Below are 17,564 nucleotides of genomic sequence, written 5' to 3' on the forward strand. Positions count from 1 at the left end.
ACCCGTGTCCCCTGCATCAGCAGGCGGACACTTAACCACTGTGCCACCAGGGAAGCCCCCTCCACTGGTTTTAAATCATTAATATTACTCAATATCTAATTGAGTGTTTCATTTTCAAAATAGTTTGCAAGAATATGTTGACCACAAAGAATTTGCTTTTTAAAAAAAATAATGCCTTCATGTATCTCCTTCCACTCTCTAACATTTCTATGAAGCTCCCACTTTGAGTAGCTTTCTGATATTTGTGATCTAACTGTAAAATGTTATTCCCTCCCACATGTGAATAAACATAAATCCAGATGTGAAAAAAAATCCACAACTTTTTTTTTTCACATTGAGGGAAAAAAAGTTGAGGGACTTCCCTGGTGGTCCAGTGGTTAAGACTCCATGCTCCCAATGCAGGGAGCACAGGTTCAATCCCTGGTTGGGGAACTAAGATCCCACATGACACATGGCATGGCCAAAAAAAAAAAAAAAAAAAAATCCACTGTTGAATATTTACATTATTTCCATTTTTTAATTTCCAAATCATGCTTTAGAGAACATACTGATTTATAAAATTTTTCACACATCTAAAATTACTGGCTCTGCCTGTGCTCTGCAACAAGAGAAGCCACCACAATGAGAAGCCCGGGCACCGCAATGAAGAGTAGCCCCCGCTCGCCGCAACTAGAGAAAGCCCACGCGCAGCAATGAAGACCTAACGTAGCCAAAAATAAATTAATTAAAAAAAAAGACATATAAGATTAAAAAATTATAATAAAATAAAATTACTGGCTCTACTCTCCAGAAAGTTCTATCAATTAACTCACCCACTAATAACACACAGAAGGCCAGTTTCACTGCAACCTTGTCTACATGGACTAGTGTCTTTTTTTCTTTAATTAAAAAATTTTTTTTTCATGTTGACCAATTTGCTAGGCCAAAACCTACTGTGTTCCTGGCCGCAAGATGCACAACCGTGTGTTCAAGACCATACCAGCATGACACGTGGTCAATAATTTCTCAGGCCTCCAGGCCCAGCTCATACATTATTTCTACTTGGTCTCTCCCCAGGGCTGAGTTAGCTCCTGTCAGCGCTACGCTCCAGGGCCTGTTCAGACACCTATGTGAGTAGCTACCCAGTTACCTGTACTTCTGCTAGTCCAAGGGGCTCCCTGAGGACAGGGACCATTTTTGAAATTGACTTTGGATTTGCCCCAGTATCTGTTATGATGCCCAGAACAATATTTCTAGGAATTTCCAGGCCTAATAGAGGGTCTCCTGTATTAGAACCACCTGAAGTCCTTGCTTAACACAGCTCCCAGGCCCAGTTCTAGACCTACAGCGTCCGAGGGTGGTGTGTGTGTGCTGGGAAGCTCTGATCTACCAACCCATCCAGGTGATTTTGAGGCTCCCCAAAGCCTGAGGACACACAGCCCAGAGCTGAGCGGGAATCGATAAGCAACTACTGCATGGAAAATTCCCACGGTGGGGCCTTGGCTGCTTCCTCCTCAGAGGTCATGGAGCACAGTTCACCCTGCAGTGGGAGAGGACAGGAGCTGGGAGGGGGCCACAAAAATTTTCCCTTCCAAAAGCAGAGTGGGGCAGGCCTCAGACTGGGAGGGGCATCCTGCCTGAGCTCTGGAAGAGGGATGGCAGCTGCCTGTGTCAATGGAAACTTGGGCAAAGAAAGCTATGAGGTGGCAGCTGGCAGCACAGGATGGAGGGAGAACCCAGGACTGGGGGAGAGGCCAGAAGACCCAGGCTCCAGCTTCACTGTGTGACTTGAGGGAAGTGCTGTCCCCTCTCTGGACCTATCTGTGATGGGTCAGGCTTGAAACAGATGTTCTCCTCAGTCCTTCTGGGCTCCAGGGCAGCCCTTCAACTAAGAGGGCTGGAAACAGGGCCCCTCCATCTTGGTGACATGCACCGTTCTGGGGCCCAGCTCCTTGCTGTCAAGCAGACCAGAGCTCTGCTCTGGGGTCAACCAGAAACAAACCTGGTCCGCGGAAGAAGGTAGAACATGGCTCCGAAAGCAGACAGGGTCCAGGCAGAGCGGGAGGACAGGGCCCAGAGCCGTGAGGAAGCCAGGCAAGCTCGGACTGGGCCTGGTGAGACCCTCTCGAATATGCTTGCATTTTGGAGGGTAAATTGACCAAATGGAAGGTGTCCAAGAGGATCTGACAAGATGTGGTAGGAGATTCAAACCAAGTGACGGGAGGGACTGTTAATAATAGTTGATCAGCCTCGAGAATAGGCAAAAACCAAAAACAAAAAGAAAAAACTCTGGACTCCGTCTTCAAATCTCTGCAGGACTGCCATGAGGTAGAAGCTGCTAGTGTGTGGTCCACAGCCTTGAAGGGAAAGATGGTGTCCAAGGACTAGAAGTTTCAAGTGCAATATGAAGAATCTCAGAACTGTCCCAAATAGAGATAGGCTGCCTTATTGGAGGGTGGGGTGGTGGTAGTGAGCTCTCTGTCACTGGTAGCATACAAGAAGAGGCAAACTTCATTTTGCAGGTTGGACTGACTGAGTGATCTCAGAGGGCCCTCAACTCTAACTGTCAATAATTCTATAAAATATCCCTGATGTTCAACAAGTAAAGACCTCTGGTAAGCAGCAAGTGTTTAGCTAGTGCAGGCCGTATGTAAAACCCACCAACATTAACAGAGTCCCCGGGGGCTCTGCTGAGTATTATTCAGGTTGCAGTACTTTGGGGTGAATTTTCATAGTCTCATACTTAAGTGTCCAGGATAGACTCCTCACTTCCCTCAAATTCTGAGCCTCATCAGGAAGGAATGAGGAAGGCAGAAGCAACTTGAATAGAAACTTCCCAGCTATTCCTTCCCTTGGGAATCCCACTAGGATGGAAGCCAAGCCCTAAGGCTGGCTTGGCCTTTCCTGAAGACACTTGGTTTAACCTTGGTTTAGGGACCATCACTTGGTCTTCTTCATAGGCCTTTAGGCATTGTGTATTTCTGATTGAATGGTGTGATTTATGGCCTCATTACTCCTGCTTAGCTTCGAGAATTTAGTAATCAAAGGGCACTTAAGAGTTCACCAAGCTCCTCCGCCACCCCCATAAGCCACAGCCCTGGCTTCCCTTGGCCGCATAGTTCTATCACACCCACCTTGGCCGAGGAAGGCTTACTGGGACCCAGAAGACAGGGATGGAAGGGCCCCTAGAGACAGTTTATTCCAATCCTCACCTCCTATTTCCAGATGGAAAAACTGAGGCCTGGAGGGGAGGTGAGCAGTGCTTGTCAGAGGCCGCAAAGCAGGGAGCAGAGCCCTAAAGGGAATCCAGACTCGAGGCGGAGGCCCTTCCACGTCCTTCCTGCACGCACCAGATTGATCCAAGTAGCCAGACGTTTAGGGGATTCTGAGCCTCAAGGGACTCATGTCACAACCCTCTGCAGTATCAGAGCTGCCTTTCCGGTGTCAGAACTCAGCATGGGTGGGGCCCCTGGCACCACTGGTTTCGGGATCTGAACAACCACAGCAGAGCCCATTGGCTGAGGGTAGAGGCAGGAAGGAGGTGGCGGCGGAGGCCTGTGGAGGCGGAGGCCCAAGGGGCCCCTCCAGGACTTCGGGTGGAGGAGAGGCAAGACCTAAATGTTCAGGGCTGTTGAGAAATGTTAGCGTTCACACCCAAACTACAGAGCCTCGGACGTAAGAACACCATAATCACAGGCCTCAGCCTCCCTATCTCTAAGATGGGCAGAAGTATTTTGCCAAAGCAATGCCTGAATGTGATTTCATTTTCACGCAGCCAGGGACACCAAAGGTTTACTTCAACTTGTTCATTTTACACATGATGGCGTCAGCATCAGCCAGTGTCTGCCTGGGGACATACCGACGTGACCACGCAACCGAATGAAAGGTAGGAGCACCAGCCAGTACCTCTCAGCTGTGTCAGGAGGCCCCGCCTATTCTCTGAATACCTACAATGCCCCTAGAACACCCCAAGTCAGGGGCGGATGTGGCCTCCATCCCTCCCATCTGACCAGCTGACGAAAGACATCTCAGGGGAGGGCAGAACCACTTCCCTCCCACGCACCTGCTGAGCCCACCCACGGCAGACAGTGAGCGCAGGGCCCAACCCCTCACTCACAGATGGAGGGGCTGAGGCCAGGAAAGGGTTCCCAGTATACCATATCCCCTTCCTTCCTCCCTAGAGCCCACCTTTTCCTGTCCCGTATCAGCCTCCCAGGGGGTCTGCCAGCTCTGCTCGCCTGAGAGGGCCCGGAGCTGGCAGAAGCACTCGGTACCATTTCCAGCATTTGGGTCAGCCCGCCAGGCAGAAGGACCCTGAAGGAGTGGGACAGAAAACGGTGTCAGTGGCCACAGTGGGGGAAGAGACGGGCTGAGGGCATAGATACACGGCTGGATATTCCCCTGTCTCATCAGCCCAATGGCAAACTCCCCAGTCGGAGTCCAGAGTCAGGCCCCTGACTTGCTACGTGCTTGCTGTGTGACCTTGGGGAAGCACCCTCCCCTCTCTGGGCTTCTGTTTCCTCCTCTCTCTGGCATGGACTTGGGCAATGGGATACATCAGGGCCCTTCTGGCTTTGGTATGCTGTGGATGCAAAAGCAGGCGCAGAGTGAGGTCACCCTGACACCTCATCCTCTATCAGTCCTGTCACACTCGCTGGCTCCAGGCACGGCAGAGCTCGCAGTAGGACACACTCAGCTGTCAGCCCCTGCGTGGAGAGGGCTTCTCTGCAGGACAAGGAAGGAGGGGCCCTTGCTCAGGAGGGTCTGGGGGGTGTCCTGAACCCTGCATACCACCCTCTGTTCTTGAGCAGCTCCTGTGGAGAGGATGTAAAAGGGGGGGCTGCAGTGCCTGGAGCAGAAGATGACAGAGCCCAGCAGCCACCTCGCAAGGTACACGCGGCAAGCACCCCCACCCTGCCATAGCACGGCCAGCAGAGACCGGCACCCGTTAGCGAGGACGGTGGCTCCTCCAGGGTGCTCAGGGCGGGGTCACTTGTAACAGGGAAACGCTGGAAACCAGGCTCATATCCACAACAGGGCACCAGCTCAATACACTAAGGTATATAACACTAGGCAATGCCACTCATATGTTTAAAAAAAACGAAGTAGGAATTTACCAACAAGAGTGGAAAGCCATTTGGTAGAATATCAATAGGCAAAACAAACGATTTCTACTGTACGTAAATGCACAGGAAAAACTACCTAGAAAAGCGCACACTCACGGCAGTCAGTCATCATCTCTAGAGAAAGGACTAGAATTATTGCAGTCAAGGAGGGGGAGCTTCAGTTTTGCCTAAATTCTTAGAATTTTTCAAACAGTAGTGTATTCACGTTTGACTTGTGTACAATGAACAACATGCAGAATAAATACCTCTCTTGGAACCTAAAAGCAGCCATGGTGATCATTTTACTGGTGGGGAGATCAAGGCCCGGGGAGAGAACTAGCTGAGATCACACAGCAAGTTAGTGAAAGAGGCAGGAGTGGGACCCACTCTTGACCTCTGGCCCAGTGCGCTTTCTTCTGCAGATGCTGCAACTGGTGTCCAACAGCATTTGGGCCTTGTCCAAGCACCTCCTTGTTTGCAGTGCTCCCTACCCTTCTGCCAAGCCATGGTTCCAAAGGGGAGGCACTGGGTTCTTCCTGCCCATTTCTACTGGTAGCAAGGTGGGGGAGGGGTGAGAGAGGGTGGGGAGTAATTAACCTTAAAATATATATGTTTCCTAGGGCTGCTGTAACAAATCACCAGGACGTTGGTGACTTAAAACAACAGAAATTTATTCTCTTCCAGTTCTGAAGGCTAGAAGTCCCGAACCAAGGTATCAGGTGGGTTGGGTCCTTCTGGAGGCTCTGAGGGAGTTTCTGTTCCATCCCTCTCTCCTAGCTTCCAGTGGTTGTCAGCAATCCTTGGCGTTCCTTGCCTTGTAGCTGCATCGCTCCAATCTCTGCTTCTGTCATCACATGGCCTTCTCCCCGTGTATCTGTGTCCAAAGTTCCCTCTTCTTACAAGGACACCAGTCCTCGGATTAGGGCCCACCATCACCCAGTACGACCTCATCCTGACTGATTACATCGGCAAAAACGCTGTTTCAAATAAGCTCATACTCATAGGTTCTGGGTGCACGTGAGTTTGGGTAGGGACACTAATCAACCCATTAAAGGGACTTCCCTGGCGGTCCAGTGGTTAAGACTCCGTGCTTCCACTGTAGGGGGCACGGGTTTGATCCCTGGTCAGGGAACTATGATCCCGCATGCCGCGTGGCATGGCCACAAATAAACAAACATTACAAAATCCATTACAGGTAACTTTTCTGATGTCAGAGCTGTTTTCTCAAGGAGAGGGCAGGGGGTAGGGTTGCATGGGGCGGTGGAGAAATGACAAGGTTCGTTGTACACTCTGAAAAAGAACTTCACTGTTGGGGAGGAAGGAAAACTGGAAGTAGGTCGGTTTGTACATCATTTATCTGGGGGGAAAGCATGGGTGTGGGATGGCTGTATTGTGAGGCATTTGGCCTAGATGTTCTGGAAGATTCAGATTTGAAAATAAAGTGACACAAGATAAATGATTTTTAAGGATTCACATTTACCTGGTGAGAGAAGTCGATGGCTTGTCTTCGGGTGATGGATAGATTTAGATCTATCTATGCTAAAGATAGATGGAATTTCTCATTTTCTCTCTCTCCTTCTCTCTGCCTGGGGCGGGGCCCCAGGAGCTCCCCCTGTACCCACCTGCAGGTCCTGCTCCCTTCCTGGCCCCGTCCCTGGTCGACCAGTCATCCGGGATAGCTCACAGTGCTTTGAGGGTGGAGGACACTGAGAGGACAAAGTGCAGGCCTTGAGGATGGAAACCCAAGTACACCCCGAGATGTCAGAGCCAGGACTCAGGCCATCCATCAGACTCTTCCTTTTATGGGGGCTACCCAACTTTTTCCAAGTTTGGTTTTTGAACATGAACGCTCGTGAATGTTATACTGAGGTCTCTTGGAACTCTTTTTCAGGTAGATTTCAGACTTTTGCTTACTAGTCAACCTATGAACACTGAGATGTCTAGTGGCAGCCCCTCCTACCAGGAGTGTCACCATCTTGACTTATATGGCATCCTGTTTCCGGACGAACAATTTGAAGTTTTATCTTTTCGGCCCTTTTTATAACAAAAAAAATACAAGTGATGACGTGAAGCATGGGCCCCAAACTCAACACCCAACTGAGGCAGCAATGGAAGTCCTGAGGTGGCTGGGGGCAACTCAGGCTCTCAGGGACCCATGCTAGCTGATTGGGAATTCAGCTACAAAGGAACAGAATTAAAAAACATGTATGTGCAGAAAATGTGTTACCAATGGTTGTGTGTCCAAGGCAAGGATTTATTAGGAATTATTCTGATGGGTTTTAGGTCACCGGGCACAGATGTCTCTTTATAACATAGAAATCGGGCATTGAACCTCACAAGGTTGTCAGAGGTCATATATATGGAAGCCTGTATTGACTTTAACTAGGATGATTTTTCCGGTGGGGGGGGCATCATTTTGGGGGTTGGGCAAAGCTCAGAGGCCACATACACAGCAACGTCCCCACAATGTTTGGGACAGACGGCTCAGTGCCAGGGAAAGACACTTTCCTTTCATAGACTCTCTGTCCCACCCTCAGCAAAGCAAGTTCAAAGGTCAGATTTACCCTGCTCCTACCGACCAGATGTCAGGGGCCCTGCCTCTTGTGTACCCCATTCACCCTGACACAAGTGTCTGGCCCCCCTTCACCTTCAAAAGCCAGCCAAGATGACATGTCTCCCTGGAGGCCCTCCCTCCCCCAACCTCTCCCCTCTGACAAAAAGGCACAGTCTCCCGGCTTAGGATGAAAACACAACGGTGGGCAGGAGTGGGGAGTGTAAATAACCAAGTGTCCAAACTGGTTAAATAAGCCACAGAACATCCACAGAACATTAGGTGGCCATTAAAAATCACATTTCCACGGACTATTTAACATGGGAGAACGCCCCCAACAAAATATTAAGTAACTAGAATATAATCATTTAAAATATATTCCCAGGGACTTCCCTGGCAGTCCAGTGGTTAAGAATCCACCTTCCAATGCAGGGGACGTGGGTTTGAACCGTGGTCAGGGAACTAAGATCCCACACGCCGTGGGGCAACTAAGCCCCCGTGCTATAACTACAGAGCCCACGAGCTCTGGAGCCCTCGTGCCACAACTAGAGAGAAGCCCGCATGCTGCAACCAAGACCCGACGCAGCCAAAAAACAAATGCATAAATAAATATCAAATAAATAAATAAAATATTTTCCCAATTCTGCAAAAATAGTCACATTCACATATATCATACATGTAGGAAAACAGTAGAAAGAATGTCACTGAAATGTACACAGAGGCTACCTCTTCATGGTGGGATTAAAAACTACTTTAAAACTTCTTTATACTTTTCCAAATTCTGAAATTTTGCCTCAAACATTATAGTAATCACAATAATGAGATGTCTTGAGTGGAATCCTAAGTACTTCCTTGTCCGAGGCTTGCATCCCCTCTTCTATTTTTGCTACAATCGCAGCTGACCTCTGCTTGAACTACTCCAGGATGGGGAACTCACTACCCTTATTCCTGGTGAGAAGTAGAATCTGGCTCCCTTTAGATTCCCCTCATTGGCCACAACTCTGCCTCCTGGAACCAGAGAACAAGGCTGTGCCCTGTGCCCGTGCCTCTTGACAACACTTCAGAGGTTGGAAGGCAGTGGCCAGGCTCCAGGCTTCATCTTCCTAACCCAACAGCCTGCCAAGGACATTAATGTCCCCCTGTCTTCCGCAACCCTGTTTGCTTTTCTTGGGTACAATCCAGGCGGTGATGTCCTCACCCACATTCCGTCTTATCGAGGGTATGCCACTTACCAGTTGGTGTATCAGGGGCTCTATTACATGCATTCTTTCATCTAATCTTAGAACCCTATGACTCAGGAGCTAACATCACACGTATTTTACAGATGAGGAAACTGAGGCACGGAAAAGCCAAGTCCCTTCCACGGTCACTTAAGGGATCCACGATGGAGCCAGGACTGAAGTGGCACCTGGCCCAGAGTCGGACAGCTGAGTTAATAAATGAATATGTGGACCCAGTTCTAAAGCCCATGTCCTTAGTGTCTATGGTTTTGTTTCAAAATTAGCTGTGCCCATGCCAGGCTCTCCCATGGTGTTCACTTCTGCATCTCTGCCTCTCTCACCTGGCCTGCTACATGGAAACCCTCCTGAAGGGCTACTGAACACAGAGAACCTCTTGCGCGAGGCCTGTCTCCGGGAGCAGTGCTGAGCCAGGGTCTCTGATGCGCTGCTCAGAGCTGTGGCGCCAGAGCCGAAGCCCTGGGAACACCAGGCACACATACAGGGGACTGACCATGAGGCACTAGCTGTCCCTCCACACCTTGGGCCCAGACGGGTAACCTGTTGGGGATGGAAGGCCCCTGCGTACTCTCCATGTCACTCCTACAGGCAAGTCCGTGGGCTTGCTTCCTCGGCCCTTCCCCTTTCTGTCCGGCCTTCTCCCAAATCCTCCCAGGGATGTGGCCACATCAGCCACAGTCTCTGCCAAAAAGGGTTTCGGAAGGACCACACAATGCAGGTGGTTCTTCGGTATCCACATCCAGCCTGCTAGGGATCCCCTCATTTTTTCACCAGGATTTCAACTTTCCCCAAAAGTCCCAGTAACACTCAGCCCCAGGTCAGGCCTCTCAGTGGGATCTAGGACAGCTGGTCAGCTAAGGCCACCAGGTACTGTTGACCACAGGACTCAGCAAACCCTCAGGGCCTGGCCCCTGGAGGGACTTTGAGAAGTCCTAGTGATCAAGCCCCTGTCCCTAGCCAGCGAAGGCCCCGCTGAGAGCGCCGGCCTCATTCCTCACAGCTGGCCACGCCCACGCTCCACAACCAGCACTGTCACTCTGTGCTTCTCAGGCTCAGCCGCTGCTCAGACTGACCTTTCTGCCTGGACTGGGTAACTCCTACCAAACCTTCAACACTCAGCCAAGGCGTGCCCAGCCCTCATCTAAGAAGCCTTCCTGTGTCTCTCAAAGCTGGATGAGATACTCCTGCTGCACCCTGGGCTGACCCCTAGTCTGGCTCTCATGTGGCCCTCATTCACTCACTCAAATATTTATGTAGCACCTGCTCTGGGCTCTGTGTGGGGCAGTGAGCACTAGCCGGGGAGGGCAGAAAAACCAGGCCCCACTGCAAAGCTTGGCCACCAACTGACTATGGGGCATCACTCCTCCCTTGAACCTCAGTCTCCTCCCCTACGAAGTGGGGAAGATTCGGCAGCTCAGCCTGGCTTCCAGGCTTCTGTGAGGCCGGCAGGATGCGAAAGTATTCTGTCAACTGCCACTCAGGGGGAGTCACTGTTGTCGTGACCTGAGCCTCCTGCGGTCTGAGTTCATTTTTGTACATCCCATCCTCAGAGGCCCCCTCTCCCCCAGGGGGCTGAGAGCCTACCAGGGATGAGCTTGGAAGCTCACGCCTTCTAGGGGTTGGCACTTGGATGAGAAACCAGGCAGGAGCATGGCACGAAGGGATGGAAACAGGCATGAACTTTAAACAAAATCAGCTTATAAATCCTGCCACTCAGGGGCAGGGGCCTGGCACTGCTGGGGCAGGAAGAAAAGCCAGGCTGCTCTGAGGCAACAGGGTAAAGGCTTTAATGCCAAAGGGCTTTGGAATCAACAAGAAGCCACTGGAAGCACTGAGTAGGGGCAGAGACAAAGAACACTGGGCTAGGGGACTGGACGCCTGGGTTCTACTCTAAGTGGCTCTGTGACCTCAGTCAAGACCCTTCCTTCTCCAGGCTTTAACCTCCCATCTGTATGTTGGGTGCATCAGCTCAGGTGGTACCCAAGGCCCTTTCCCACAGGGATAGTCTCTGCTGACTTCACTTGCCCTTCACAGCTTGAGACAGGGGGTCCAGTTCAGGCTGTGCCAGGGACAGACAGGGACAGCTGGCGAGGCTTTCAGAAAGGCCACGAGGCAGGGGAACCCATGCTCACTGCGGTCTCCTCTTCTGGACTATGGAAGAGTCAAGGCCTGGAACAGGGCTCCTCCTCGTCTCCTCCCACCACTGTGTAGATGGAATTCACCCTTGGCCCACTTTGCAGACTAAGAGGTTGACACAGGTGCAGAGAACACAGATTCTCAGACTCTTAGAAATCATCCTGCTCATTGCCCTCCCTCTCCATATAGAGGGAGAAACTGAGGCCCAGAGAGTGCTAATGGCTTACTTGGGGTACACAGGATGTTTGGGGCAGAGCTAGGGTTAACACCGAGGATCGATGTCCAACTATCACCAGTTTGTTATAAGTCTCAAGCCAGGCTCAGGTTTATGTGCTCATCATCCCATCAGCCAGCCTCTGCTTCCACTGATGGAGGCAAGCCTCAGTTTCCCTGTTGGAGCCAGGGAAGACAGGAGGGTTTCTGGGTCAGAGCTCGGTGAGGTTTTTTGACCTGGGAATAAAGGAGGAGCAAGGAAAGCGGGGGAGGCACTGTACTTGGGACAGAAACTCTTCTCCCTGGACTAGGCACAGGGCAGGAAATAGAATCATCCAGGTTGGGGACAGTACTGCATATTCAATAGGCAGAAAAGCTTGTGCTCAAGCACAGGCAAAGCAGCAGACACTCAAGTTCAATGAAAAATTACTAGATAGTGTCACAGTGTGTGTGTGTGTGTGGGGGGGTGTCTCTTGAGGTCTCAGGGGACTTGATCAAGTTTATAGGCCCACCTATTCCCACCTGGCTGGAGGGCAGGCAGTCGTAGGAAAAAGGCTCAGGACGTGGGGGTCCTCCCTTCCCTCTCTGTGCCTCAGGTTGTCCTCTGGCTCCAGACTCTGACCTTCTGGGCTTGTCAGAACCCAAGGGGCAGCTGGTCCCACTGCAAGAAACCCGAGTAGAGTCTCCTGGGCCCTGCCCCAGCTCGGAGGCCCCTTGGGGGAGGGACAGGAAGGGAGGGGACGGGAGCAGAAGGCGGTAAATCTCCCCCCCAACCTCGTTGGCCCCTCCCAGCTACCCTTAGGACAGCCCACATGCACCGGCTCCGGGGCCTGAAAAGGCTCTAAACCAGCACTTCTCAAACTTTAAAGCGTAGTGTAATCACCTGGGCATCTTGTTAAAAGGTTCTATTTTAGTAAGTCTGCGGCACAGCCAGAGATTCTGCATTTCTAACAGGTCCCAGGTGATGCCGATGATGTAAAGCCGTGGACCACTCTGCGTGCGAGTAGCGGCCCTACAGATAATCTGCCTCTTGATGGTGGGAAAACCCAAGGCCCAGAGAGGTCAAGTCACATGTCCACGGTCACACAGCGAGCAGCCCCAGACCGAAGGAAAAGGGCACCTGCCATAGGCACTAGACATTTCCCCAGCCCGCCAGCCGGAATCAGCTGCCCTTCCCGGGCCCTGGGGCCGTGTTTGTAAACTCGGCTGCCCGGCGCGGCTCAGCCCAGGGCCGTGGGGGAGAGAGCGCCGCCCGGCCGAGTCTTCCCCGCCTACCTCCGCACCGGCCTCTAGCTGTTCTCCGTCCGGCATCCCCGGCCGACCCGAGGGAACCCGGGGCGCCGAGGGTCCCCTGAGGCGGAGTGGTTCCGCACCCTCCTTCCCCTCCGAAGACAAACTTCTCCGCCGGCGCCCTTTACCTTTCTGGGGGGTTTGCAGCAGCTCAGCCTGCTGTGTCCGCAGCCCATCCTCCTCGGGACTCCCGGACGCCGCCTCCCAACTCCGGGGCCCCCAGAGGACCCTGCCGTTCTGGCCCCGCTGCCGGCTCCGCGCCCGCCGGCCGGGGCTGCCGGCGAGACCCTGAAATGAACCTGGAAGCGCAGACTTGAGCGGGAGCTGGGGCGGCCGCGCGCCGTAAATACTCGAAAAACAGGGCCTCAGCGAAGCCGGCTGGGCGCACGGAAGAGCCTGAGCAGGCGACCAGAATCTTTGTAAATGATAGAAAACTCGGGCCAGGGCCGAAAAGATCCCTACGATAAATGGATTCCTTTCCAGGCCCGCAGCAGAGAAAAGGCCAGGAAAAAAAAATAAAACAATTATTTAGTAAACACAACAGCTACCGTTTATTGAGTTGTTTCTGTCCCGGCTTCTTTGCACATATTATTTCGATTTCTTGCAATCTCCTTGCAACAAAGGTATTAGTTCCTCCATTTTACAGGTGAGGAAAATCAGGCTCCGATATGTGATTTGCCTAAGCCCACAAAGCTAGTAAGTATCAGAGCCCAGATAAAAATCCAGTTCTAACTCCAGAAACTAAGCTTCCAACCATTTCCCTACAAATACATAATAATGGGAAGTTTAATTGTAATGCCTCCCCACTTCTGGGTCCACAGCTCCTTCCAGCTCACAAGCACCTGTAATATTCTACTCTATCCATTTTGAATCCATGTTGCCCATCACAACAACTTCGTGAGGCAGACAGGCAGATGCAGGGAGAATAAGGGATGTAAAATGTCAGAGTCTGGGAAAAAGAACTTTTGTTTACCCTTGCTTTGTTACTAGCTGAGGTTTCTGGGAGTGGCAATGCAGGAAAAAGACACCTAACTTTGAAAATCAGTGTGAGTGTGTACCACTTGGAAAGATGTGTTGATGAAAGGGACTTACAGTCATGAATGGGAAAAGAATGTGAGATCACTACAGAACTTCCCCCTCCACAGAGTAAAAACCCAATTGCAGCAGGTTCAAAGAAAGGAAACTGAGAACACAGGTGATATTAGGTTCTTGGGAAGAAGAATAAGACGGTGGTTCACAAGGTGTGGCACCCAAATCAACAGCATAAGCACTACCAGAAATCTTTGATAGAAATACAAATTCTCAGACCCCACCCAGACCTACAGATCCTAAACTCTGGAGATGGGGCTCAGCAATCTCTAGCTTCCTAAGCCCTCCCAGTGAGTCTGAGCCATGCTTATGTGTGAGAACCACTGCTGTAGGATGCGCTGAACAGGTAATGAGGAAAGAGTATCTACTTAAATTAACAATGATTATGAAACGGTGCTCATGATTTACTAAAAACCCAAACCAACAAACAAGCAAAAAACCAGAACAAAGTAAATATCCAAGAAAAGGCGCTTGGTTAAAAAAATGATGATATATCCATAAAAATAGAATATCATGTAACCTGCTAAAATACTGATGAGGATGAAATTTTTAAATGTCATAAAATGTAACAAATTCATTCTTATTTTTAAAAAGTGTTAATAGTGATTACCTCTCCATGAGGGTGAGATTTTGGATATTCATTTTCTTATGTTAAAAAAAATGAGTATACACTTCTACTATTATAATAAGAAAATTATTGTCATAATAAGAAAAAAGTTCCTAAAAAATGTTTTTAGGGCTTCCCTGGTGGCACAGTGGTTAAGAATCTGTCTGCCAATGCAGGGGACACGGGTTCAAGCCCTGGTCTGGGAAGATCCCACATGCCGTGGAGCAACTAAGCCTGTGTGCCACAACTAGTGAGCCCGCATGCCACAACTAGAAGCCACCGCAGTGAGAAGCCCACACACCACGCAGCAACGAAGACCCAATGCAACCAAAAATAAATAAATTTTTAAAAAATATATGTTTTTAAACCCAGGCATGAGATTGAGACTAGTTTTTCACCATCAAGTGCGTAAGGATGTGAAATCCCAAGGAAATAGACAATGATTGTGATGAACTATGTAGGAAAGCAATGTAAAGGACAAACAGGGCCAAAAATGTGTAGGGAGATCATAACCAGTAATGTCTTGGGTGATCCTGAACCTGTTGCTTCTCTTTTTGGAGAGTTTCCCATCTGAACATCGAAGAGTTGAACTTTCTAAAAATGATCTGGAATTTTAATGTCAGCAGTTGGAGTCAATAACTTGGGCTGGTGGGTAGGAACCAGGAAGGCAAATTCTGTTCCCAGAGACTGTTCTCAGGAGCTCTTACCTCCGGCTTCTTTAAGCTTCCTGGGAGACCAGGCTCAGATTTCGTATGTTCACACAACTGGCTTTTTGGTTATGTGCTTTCAAGTTCCACCTGAGAAAAAACCCTAAGCAGTTTTTTTTTTTTTTGCGTTAGGAACTTGAGTTTAAATAAGTTGCTAATGAGATTTTTGGTGGTGGTCGTGCCAGTCAGGTTGGGTAAGGTTTTGCTGCAGTGATGAAAAACATACAAATCTCAGCAACTTATGAGTGAAGCTAAGTTTTGCTCACACTACCCGTCTAGCACGGGGGGGGGGCCGAGGGCTCTGCTTCACAGAGATATTCGACACCATTCTAAGATGCAGCCATCCCAACTCCATGGCTTCAGGGTTTGCCAGGCCAAGAGAAGACAGTGTATGGAGAATGGTGCATGGGTCTTAAATTCTTCCACTCAGGAGTGACACACATTAAGTCCACTCACATTTTACTGGCTAAAGCAAGTCGCATGGTCATGCGCAACTTCAAGGGGATGGAGAAGTGTAATGTGTGCCCAGAAGGAGAAGAGAACCAGAAATACTGGTGAACAGCAGAAATGTCTACCACAGTTAGCAATCAACAAGCAGGTACTATGATGTGCCCATTTCTTGGGCAAGTAGGGTAACTAACTCATCCTGGTCTGCTCAGGATTTCCCCACTTTCAGCACTGAAAGTCCCATGTCTCAGAAAACTCCTCAGTCCTCGGCACACTGGGACGGTTGCTCACCCTATGGGCAAGGACAGTGAAGGCTCAGTTCTTGTCCTGAATGAGTTATAATCTACTTTCTTGACATTAGACCTATACATAGGAAAAGATGGGAAACTTACAAAAACAGGTTATAAAGCAAATGTCAAGTTGCATATTGCATGCAGGAAGTATTAGCATTAAAAGGAGATAAGAGACAGTGGTGGATAGGGATGGGAAAGGAAGACTTCCTGGAGAAATACTAAAGCCAAAAGCCATTCAGGGCAAAAGGAATCCTAGAATCTCAGGCTGGGATGGGATCTGATGCTTCACTTCTGTTGCTTCTAACTCAGATAAATCTCTTTTATAATTTCCCTTCTATAATTACCTTTCCTACTGTATTTGTGCAGTCTATGTTTGAATACTTCCAGTGATGGGGAAATCACTACCTATCTTTCCATATCTAGGGGGAAGAGGAGAAGCAGGAAGGAGTAATCACAAGGGGGAGGAACAGCATGGGTCAAGTCAGGGTAGAGTGTGGAGGCTGGGGAGTTGGGGGAAAAGGAGGAATTAGTGTTGGTGACTAGGTTGTGTGTAAAGGGACAAAAGTTGAGGATGGGGTGAGCAATTTTGGGGAAAGATTGGAAAGAACAGTATGGAAATTATCTTGAACACCTTTCATATGAAATGTACAATATACTCACACATAAAAAGTTTCGCCTAGAATTTCAGGAATTTCAGGGCTCCCTGCAGCCCACACAGTGGGGCTGTGTGTGGATCCTAGGTTAAGAACCTCAGTGCAGTGGTCACTAAACATCATTCTAGCCCTGAAGGCTTTCTCTGTGGGGGTTCTGACTGAGCCCAATTGTTTCCCAAACATGTTGTCTGCCCAGAGTAACTTTCTTTACTATCCACCTGTGTGAGTTATCATTCTACCTGTACATCAGGAAACAACTCAAATGCCCTCGCCTTACAAAAGCCCTGCAGCACCTGTTCTACAACTCTCTTGTTTGTGTGCTCTGTGAGTCCTCCCTAATGGACTACGGGTTACACAGCTCCGTCACCTGCCTCCTTATTCCACCTGGTCCTTATTAGGTCATGGCAGAGACTTCCAGTCACCTTACTCAACTTCCATTCTTCTCTCTTCGTTAGTGATGGAATCCTGATATTCTCTGGGTCAGGGGTGTGCTACTTCCTCAGCTTCACTTGCATCAAGGGGCGCTCAGTGATATGTAAGGGGGCATTACTGGTTGGGGCTTCCAGGACAACATTTAACAGAAGAATGACTCAGCTGGGAGCAGGTCTCCCTCTTTTCTTGCCCCCGCTTTTCCTGCCTGGAATACAGACATGATGGAATACAGCCATTTTATTACCCTGAGCAAGAAGGTGGAAGGAGCCTTGATCTCTGATGAACTGATGGAGCCCCAGTCCCAACTTTGATCAACCACTTCCTAATATTTTCATGTAATAGAATAAACAACAAATTTCTTTAAGCCACTGCCACTGAGATCACTGCCACTGAGATTCTGTCACTAGCATCAGAATGCAATTTCTAACCAATTCATAGGTCACTAATTAACATTTGTTATATTGAATTTAATTAGAATAATTTACTCTTGGAGATACTGTATGTACCCCAGCTTCAGTTCTGGAGATGGGACACGAGGCTCTGCTGAGAAAGTTATCCTGGATTTGCCAGACTCTTGATGGAAATGTTGGTTTTGACAAATTTCTCCTGGAAATATATGTAAGAGAAGGAAATGAGAGGGGACCTAAAATTGTCGAGTTCTTAGGCTTCTATTGGAGTGTTGCTCAGGGAATGGGCAGGCTCATGTGCTTCAGAATCATCTGGATCCTTTTCCCATCTATTCAATCAGGCCCTGGAGGGCTGAGTCTGAGAAATTTTCACAATAAAATTGGAAGCTTATTGCTCCAGTTGTTGTGGTAGGTTAT

The 17,564-nt window shown here is 49.5% G+C and overlaps 1 protein-coding gene across 2 annotated transcripts in view; it reads right to left on the reverse strand.

Moving 5' to 3' along the window:
* The window catches only part of CCDC69 (coiled-coil domain containing 69), a 33,944-nt gene extending 21,152 nt beyond the window's left edge, over window positions 1–12,792 (reverse strand). For both annotated transcript variants that reach the window (XM_081233179.1, XM_081233178.1), the window contains exon 1: window positions 12,641–12,792. In XM_081233179.1, coding sequence (XP_081089305.1) covers window positions 12,641–12,688 — 48 coding nt within the window. In that variant the 5' untranslated portion in view covers window positions 12,689–12,792. The remainder of the gene's footprint in view (window positions 1–12,640) is intronic.
* Window positions 12,793–17,564: the final 4,772 nt, after the last annotated feature.

Source organism: Mesoplodon bidens (genome assembly GCF_964165515.1).
Source record: "Mesoplodon bidens genome assembly, chromosome: 4".
In the NCBI taxonomy this organism is placed as follows: domain Eukaryota; kingdom Metazoa; phylum Chordata; class Mammalia; order Artiodactyla; family Ziphiidae; genus Mesoplodon; species Mesoplodon bidens.